The sequence below is a fragment of the Ptychodera flava genome, chromosome 22, assembly GCF_041260155.1.
Source record: "Ptychodera flava strain L36383 chromosome 22, AS_Pfla_20210202, whole genome shotgun sequence".
NCBI lineage: Eukaryota > Metazoa > Hemichordata > Enteropneusta > Ptychoderidae > Ptychodera > Ptychodera flava.
The window spans coordinates 23,298,866-23,307,951 of record NC_091949.1 but is presented as its reverse complement, the minus strand read 5'-3'; the positions used below and the strand labels follow the sequence as shown (position 1 = coordinate 23,307,951).

At 38.1% G+C, this 9,086-nt stretch overlaps 1 protein-coding gene across 2 annotated transcripts; it reads left to right on the top strand.

Moving 5' to 3' along the window:
• Positions 1-1,370: 1,370 nt before the first annotated feature.
• LOC139122993 (uncharacterized) lies at positions 1,371-8,248 on the top strand. Of its 2 annotated transcripts, XM_070688927.1 has the most exons (7): positions 1,371-1,983; positions 2,073-2,107; positions 2,672-3,142; positions 4,139-5,377; positions 5,724-5,845; positions 6,181-6,389; positions 7,196-8,248. In XM_070688927.1, the coding sequence occupies exons 4-7, from the start codon at positions 4,571-4,573 to the stop codon at positions 8,044-8,046; spliced, it is 1,989 nt and encodes a 662-aa protein (XP_070545028.1). In that variant the 5' UTR covers positions 1,371-1,983; positions 2,073-2,107; positions 2,672-3,142; positions 4,139-4,570; the 3' UTR covers positions 8,047-8,248. The 2 variants fall into 2 exon arrangements, with proteins under 2 accessions (XP_070545028.1, XP_070545029.1); XM_070688928.1 differs by lacking the exons at positions 1,371-1,983; positions 2,073-2,107 and having other exon boundaries at positions 2,561-3,142.
• Positions 8,249-9,086: the final 838 nt, after the last annotated feature.

The following is a 9,086-nucleotide window of genomic DNA, read 5'->3' as shown; positions in this document are numbered from 1 at the left end:
TCAAAAGTTCAAATCGCAAGAAAAAGTAACAATTTTATCGTAAATTTACATAGGAACAATAGCCATAGCTGTTTTGGCATACTGAAAATAGATTTGACTCATTTTGTAACGATCGTCGACCATCGCGACGTTCAGTCTTGGTATAGTGAGGTTACAGAAGCTTTCTTGAATGATGGATAATTTGAACGTTATTGTACCAGTAAACAAGCAGTTTTGAAATAATACAGAGTTTGGATGACAGCAACTGTGATCAACTGTTCTGCCCGATTCAGCGAGAGCTGGACGCTGACACTGCTTGTATGATTTCATTTGTAATACTGTATGTCAACTTTCGTCGCAGTCACCAGGAATAATCCCATGATTGTTATTTTGAACTTCTTGGTCTACATCGTTAGAACATCCTGTTACAGCCCAAACTTTGGCAAAGAATGTCTGACATATTGGTTACTGTGAGGAAGTGTCGATTTATTTGTGTATGAACGAATACTAGCTTCATTTTAAAGAGCTGTGTGTCGCGTCTCGGCTCCGGCTGAATCAGGCTAAAGTGCACGCTGCGCCGTTGCCCTTATATGCAATGATTTTTGTACATCAAACCCAAATGTGCTGCTTCAGAGGTGGTTTTTGTCATTGACACCAACTTATTTTCACCACGAGGTGAGTTACAAATCCATACTTTTACCTGTGTCTCGAAATTCGGACTTCGGCCTTTGAAACAAAGCGGACTGTTTCGGATTAAGTTTTGATCGGTACGTTCGCAAATGCACCGACTGGGCAATTTTCGACAATGCTGATTTAGGGGCCCGTTTTAGCACTGCTAAAACAGTATTTTAGCATAGGTGGAATGAGCTGTCGTCCCATCCGAATGGCTCATGGTAGCATGATATAATATAATTTCTGTTTAAGTGATGTTCGGCAGGTTTTGAAAGTTCCCTCGCTTAGATGAACGGGTGGTAGGAGTAAACCAATAGCAATTGATAAAAGTTCTGCAAATGGTACGAAGATAACTATAACATGACGTATGCAAAACGTGGGAAGCTGTGATCATCAATAACCAGAAACTTAAGAACCTGGCAGAACATAAGGGATCGGATATTAACCATGGGAAACTGAAAGTCAGTCAAAATATACAATAATTTGATTTGTCGTGAGCTAAAGGACGTTCTCAAAGCGTGCAAGTATATTTTGATATGATGGGGACACTATTACATAACTAAATACATAGGTTTCATGTCATCACTAATATCTGAGCAATTCCTGATTTTAGAATTGCGAACTCTCGCGAGATTTAACATTATGCGCAGGCGCATTAAATGTGATTTTTCCTATTTTGAAGCAGACGGTAGGACAATTTTTTACCGCCAATCCATCGTCCGCTCGCACGGCTCGTTAGCCAGACAGGAGTCTTCCACTAACCACGCCGTGCGGGATACCCCCACTATATTGCGTTAAGGGAGTTGGATGGAATTAGAAAATCAGGCGGACCAATCAGAGCACGCGTTACAAGTCCCGGAAAATCCAAGATGGCGCCGGCTAAGTGCAGAGCATGCGACTGCGACCTGAGCCCCAGAGATCGCCGAACGATCTTCACTTCAACGTTTCCACGGGCCTTACTTGGCGTTTTGAGCGAATTTTGTGGAGAACTGAAAGAAGATGTGGGATCCAAGTACATTTGCAAGCCTTGCTTCGCCACATTAAATACTTTGACGAAGCTGCAAGACAGTGTCAAGACTTTGCGTACTCGCGTTGAAAATGTGCGAGAAGAATTTAGCATGAAATGTAAACAGCGACCACAAATGCTTGGAAATGTAACACCAAGAAATAGTGGGAAAAGACTTATAAACCGCACACCGACTCCCAAAACGGTGAAGATGGCAAAGGTGTCCGTACGCCCTACACCGCCCAAGGTCGCATCATCGTCAACAGTCAGACAACGGCTCGGATTCGACCAGGCAATGGATACTGCAGAGAGAGAGACAGAGACAGGCAAGAGAGAGAGAGAGAGAGAGAGAGAGAGAGAGAGAGAGAGAGAGAGAGAGAGAGAGAGAGAGAGAGAGAGAGAGAGACAGAGACAGGCAAGGGAAATACTCAGGGGGATTTTCACGTGAAGGTAATTTCGACAAAACTTTAAATTGATACCGGATTTGACTGCGACAATTAATGCATATGCGAGAGCAAGCATCCAAAGCATGAAACCATAAAAACCCGGTAACATTTTCTCAAACGTTGCCACACGGATAACATACGGACAACCCTCATTTGGAGACCCCTTCGATTCCATAAACTACTAGTATTACGGTATTGTTGCCAGAATGATGAAATAGGTCAATATACTTACATTATTTACATGTTATAATCTATTCTTTTTGCCTGAAGGTGGTCAGACTTCCAATGAATTAGCATTGATGCAAAACAGAACAATTTGAAAAGAAGTGAAAATACTTTAGTATAAATAATATTAAAGTATTGAGTTTTTAGTTTAAGAATTTCATGCTGAATATAACTCAGAGGCATGATTTTTGAAAAAGTGTTGAAGAAGGGTTTTATTCATTGGACAAAAACATAAGTGTAGCCTAAATGGGGATAAGTGTAATCATGTGTTCCTTCTGCCATCATAAATTATGATCATAGTTGCTGCTTTCTTAGTACCAATTTTTTTCACTCATTTTTTCAGGTGGCAGTAAAATATCCCTGTGGTGTACATGCCAGAATAATAAAAGACAAATCTACACAGGTACTCTGCAAAGCCATAATGAAAAATGACTATCACGGCATGGCAAATGCCATAATCAAAGACTCTACCTTGATGAAATGTCTGATGAAACGTATCACAGATAAGCTTACAAAGCAGTGCGGGGATCTTTGCAGTAGCAAGTCCCCTTCAACATTGCATTGTTCTGACCCAGAAGACCTTGTAAGCTTTGATTTCCAAAAGGTTATTTTGGAATGGAAGGAGAAGGCACCTCTGTTTTATGAGTTTATTGAAGCTGCCACTGTGACTCCCCATCACCAAAACCACATTGAGGATTTTTTTCCTGTAATGGTTGTAGCTGGGTCATCCCTTCTTCGCAGAAGAAACCCAAACATGTCATCTCTGCATCATGCTATTGGTCAAACATTAGAGCATGGTGGTGCTACTGATAAGGTAATATATGTACAAATAGACATCTAGGTGTAACTTTGCTATTTCTTGAGTATTCTGGTTCTGTAAACCAACTTCAGTTTCTCATCATCACCCCCATGTTATGCTAAAATGTCAATATTCTGGTCGTCAACACAGCCTGTTCATGTGTAATGACCATTATTATTGTTGAAAAATGAATTCTGCCCAGGCTTTAATGCAGTTTTTACGATAATAATGCATGATTAATTGTGTTGACAATCTATGGACTTGGGTGTTTCATATTAATTGTGTTGACAATCTATGGACTTGGGTGTTTCATCATGATTGAGGGGTTAACACCAGAAACAGTAAATTAACAAACACAAAACAAAAATACCGAAATATTGTTAAAAGTTATAGCTAATGGAGCTTTAAAGCTATAGAGTCTATGATTTTACGTAACAACAACTAAGCCTGAATTTGATCCATCATTCACGCTGAGTTTGGACATGTTATTCGTTAAGATGAAAAACCCGAAAATCTTAATTTGTGTGAACTTCCGGAAACAAGAGAGCAGTCCTGAACGCGTACCATTTTTGCTGGCAACAAGGATGCCTTACACAGTGAAGTCATGCGAGCGAGTATTACATGTTTGTTTGTGTTTTTCCCTCTGCATTCATAAATAAACAAACTCCCCAGCAAACTAAACAAGTGTAAATATGCCTATTGTAGCTGAGGATTACTGGCTAAGTTATTTGCCCAATTGATGCTTCAGGACTTGGTCTCCATGCTAAGAAAACATGAACAGGCACTGGCCAATCTAATACGAAGTTTCTATATCAGCCAAATTATCACCCAACATTGTAAAATTCACAACTTTACCCATTTGAACAGATTTAAACCCCAATTTATAGTTTAATATCTGTCATTATGTTTTCTCATCAACCTGTTACATAAGAATAATAGTGAAACTATTGCAAATTCATAATGCAGAATTAAGACTAAATATCAATATATGTTTTATGTCTTTCATTTCAGACCATAACACTGATGAATAAGCTAGGCATGTGTGTGTCGATTGACTCTGTAAAGAAAAAGAAGAAGCAACTGTTATCAAGGCACAAGAAGAAGATAGCAAGCGGTTTACCAAAAGAAATGGTAACACAGAATGAGGTCACTCTGGCCAAGAAGAGCCTTGATGCAATTCAGTCTTCTTCAAATTCACCACCACTGTCTGTAACCTCTCCAGTACCTGTGTCAATTACGGAGACAAGTCAGTACTCCAGACTGATGACAGCATCGGTAACAGATGCCACCCAGTCATACCAATACATGGATGTAATGTCAGAAACAACACCTGCAGGAATTAGCAACACCAGTCAAAGGCAGCCACTTGCATATGATTCATCTCAAGCCATGGACCTGTGGTCCACCTAGCCACTACAAGATCAAGATGTCAGTAGTGGCTAGATGTACCCTTGCTTTATGGCTCGTCATGATCATGTGTCAAATAGCAATGCCTTTGACAAGGTGTGCAGTCATTCACATGCTGGTTGTGGACTTCTAGGAGCTGCAGTGAAGAGCACATCAATGGCAGACACCTCGGCCACTGAAGCGTACTTGAAGAAAATGGTATCCAATAACAACAGCAACAGAGAAGCACCATGGGAAATAATCGGAGACAATCTAGATTGGACACGTCGGCCAACATACATGACTCAGGAAAAACGTCCGGAGAGCCTTCACTGGTTTCTCAATACTGCTGTGAAGCGGCGTGTACTGGGTTCCAATTTACCTGACAGTGCTCCCAAAGCAGACATACTTCAGATTCCGAATGCAGAGTTCCTTCCAACTGTTGCTGAATGTCTTGAATTGGACTCCAATTTCACTTTCCACATTTGTCGAATCCTTGTAAGCAGCGTTGAATGTTTGAAGACCTTTGCAGACTGTGTACCTGCTTACATTAATCATCCATATGTTGAACAAACTAAACAAAAATCCGAGATTGTAATTCTAGATCTCCTTGACAAGAGTGAAAATAAAAGTGATGACATGATCTCCATACTGCAACATCTCCATGAAAATTACATACCTCATACTGATGAAAACAGACCGGAGGTGACGGGATTCAAGGTATTTGGTGGGGATGTACTGACAAATGAGAGAGCCCATTCTGCTCAGCTGGCCATGATGTCAAGCCTTTCTACCAATTATGAAAGCTGCGGAGGTGTGTACCATCGACCTGAAGGGCTTCATCGAATGATGAATTTTCTACAGGTAATGTGGCATGTTTTCACAGTTTTTAGTCTAAATAAACTTAATATAGTTGTAATTTGTTTTAGCTTCTGGGGCATATTGTAAAATGAAAGTTTGAATTTTAGTCAGTTTTAGCAAAATATGATAGGTGCAGCTGAAAAGTAATCTAACGTTACCTTCCATAATCTGTAAATGCATTAATTTCCTCTTGGATTTATTTTCATCATTTCAATGTTCCTGGCACATTCACTCAGTTTTACATTCTTTTCTTTATAAGTTTACATAGGGCATGAAAAAATGAAAGAAAATTGTGATATGTTTTATTTACATTGTGCTATAGAAGCTTATTTTCTTCATCAAATTTCAGTGCATTTATGAGATCTTCTACACAGAGAAGTCAGCCAGGGACACTGGGACAATGTATCACCTCAGAAACACAGTGGCAAGAAATGATATCACTGGAAAAGATGGTGTAATATCAAAGTACAGGTAATACAGTTTTTACAGATTACTGACCAAGTTAAATTTGAACAATAAATTTCATATTGATGGATTGCTGTTACGTCGTGAACCTCATTATGGTGTTTAATGTCGGTCAAATTTATTTAAATCATAAAAAAGAGTCAAGGTTTTAGTACCTGTAACAACATAACATCCATCATGTCTTTATTTATCAAATTGAGAATGCGAAATTCATCTACATACACTGAATTTATTAAAAGCATACGAGTTGGAGTGACGAAAAAAAAAACAGCATGAGTGAAGACTACTGAAATTTGATGTTCTTTCATTTCTAAAGATAGTTCCTTGCATTATTATTCTAGATCACATTTTACATTCATGAAGGACTGCATTGATGCCCATGTTGTAGCTGCTGCAATGGAAATACTTGGCCTAGAAGCTGTAGATGATGTACCACAGAATGGACCTCCTCCTGTGATGAATAGCTGGTCAAAAGATGAACAGTATGAATGGATTTGGAATCTTGCAAAAACAATCCTAACAACACATGTTAAATTGAGTGACTCAGAAGGTAAATCAATTTAATTTGATGGAACATCTTAATTGGGGGCATTTTTTACTGTTTTTGGTCAAAAAATCTTCCCTTAAACCATGTGAAAGATTTCGTTGAAATTTGATATGCAGAGTTGTAGCTATGAGCTTAGTCAGATTTGTTCAAATTGTCTGAAGATTTTCATATTTGTATTTTTGGGGGATTTTTTGCTGTTTTTGATAAACTTCTCATTTGCTATTAGTTATACATATCTGTCCTTCACATTTGCCTTGTATCAGTGTGTTGATATCACAGCGGAGCTCTATCAGCCGCCAGGTCACTTGTTTTTGCTTCAAAATTGAAACCCTATGAAACTGGGGAAAGGGATACCATATTTAATTTATGACACTGTGCTCATAATTCATATCTAATTATTTGAGTTTTTTTCTGTTTTGATGACATCGTGCATATGATTTGCAAAAACTTAATCTTTTCAATCAGTTTGAGAATAGTGCAAAATTAGAATATTTGAACCCACTTACCCTATTAATAACAAGCTGACAGCACCCAAAATATTTTCAGTACTCATTGATCAAAGTCAAAATATCATCAGATGATAAGGGTCACGCATTGCAATCACACAGGCAAAAGTGGGTTGTGAGAAGCTGTGTCTCACGATGTTATTCTTTACTATTCAAATGAGACAATAGTCATGCTTTGTTCCTTTTACACCCAAGGTCCGGTTTGCAAGACTGTAGGTTAATAAAGATAAAGTTTCGTTGAAAATATCAATCTTTTATATGTACACTGTTCTGTAACTATATTTCTGAATTTTTGCACTTTAGGAATGGCTAGAATCATTGGTGACAGCCAAATTCTTGACCAGGAAATGGAGGGACTGAAAGCCATGTTTGATGTGCATGAGAACCACTATGTGTGTAGCTATTGTGGGAAGATATACAAGATGCTGACATATTTAAAGCGGCATTTGACATCTGTTCATGACATGGACTTCAGGACAACATCCTGTGTGACAGTTGATTCATCAGACACTGCTGAAAAACTTAAATCAGCATTTCTTAAATGTGGTCTCTTGCTACTTGACACTGCTGATGCATATGCCATGGCGGATGGCGACAGAATTTTCCGCAATGCCAAAATAGAAATGCTAATTGATCATTTGCAGGGGCATACTAAATACAAATTATGGCTCTGGCATATGATTGCATATGAGAAGTCATTACTGTCCCCAAGGGAAGCTGTAGAATACAAATGGAACACAACAGTGAACCTTAAGGGTGGCATTGGGCACAATATTCCAAATGACAATATGGTTGAAATACAAGTTCATACCATTAAAGAAAAGCTACGAGCACAGGGTGCCAATGTCAGTTACCAATCAGCGAAAATATCAGCATGTACCACCCAGATTGCTGATGAGATCAGGGATAATTTAGCGAAGCAAGCACATGTGAAAGTGAAAGAGCATAAAATTAAAAAACCAGATAAAAGTGTTGACATTAATAAAATGGCAACAGTGTTAATGAAATCGAAAATGTTCAATGTCAGTGGCAATGAAGTGGCTGGGTTTGCAGGATTTAAGGATCCATTTGAGAGAATTGATATTGCCAAATTGTATGGGTGGATATCTAACCAAAAGAAAAAAGCACATTTTGAAATGATCATTCCTAGATAGGTCATACAGATCCATCATGACCACAGTGTAACTTTGCAGAAAAAGAAAAACTAATGGTCATGGTTTCTTTCTGACAATGGAGCAACAAAATATCTTTAATCAGTTCCAGCGAGTGTGTTCTCCAAACTTGTAGATTGAATTAGAGTTAAAGGCACAGTAGCTGTAACTTTTGATAATATTTGCAGAATTTTTAGTCCCCAGTGTCACCTACAGTTTCTTGTTCTTCTCCCTACATCATGTTGATATGCCAGGTATTCAGCTTGTCATCACAGTAAATGCGTGATCACTTTTTATTCAATTTTGGTAAACAAATGTTCTGTTGAACAGCCTGTTTGACCTTTATTAAAGTTTGTATGCAAGTTCCGATGAGTGAAACAAGTTAAATCAACCAAAAGACTGGTACATATTGCATATTCATATTTCCGGGCAATTTTTTCGTGTGTTAGTCAAACAAACCTCCCTTGTCCAAAGCTGCAAGTACAATCGTTTGACATATGCTACGAAATTTCCCAAGGTTACACACACATAATTCGTTCTGAAAATACTGGTCCATATTGAAAATATCAAATGTTACAGCTACTGTACCTGTAATCTTTGGCAGTCTTAAACCATTCCCTTTGAAATCAAGAATAAGAATTATATATATATATATATATATATATATATATATATATATTATATTATATATATATAATATATATATATATATATATATATATAATATATATATTGTTACGTGCAGAGGATACGAACAAAAGGGTGACCTCAGTAGTTTACGTTTAAACAAAATTTATTACGAAAATAAAACTAATTACTAAGTCAGGGATAGAGTAAAGCTTTAAAAGTGTACAGATTACTTATCTCAGCTGGGACGGCAAAGCTCCAGTCTCAGAGTTGAAACAGTCAGTCGGATGAATGAACAGTCCTTTGGCTTGCAGGCTTGAAGCTGCACAAAGTCCACAGTATAAATCCAGCGTTGGCAGTGAAGGTCTTGGAAAGTCTTGAGAATGACTACTGCTGGAGTTTAGTAACACACAAGA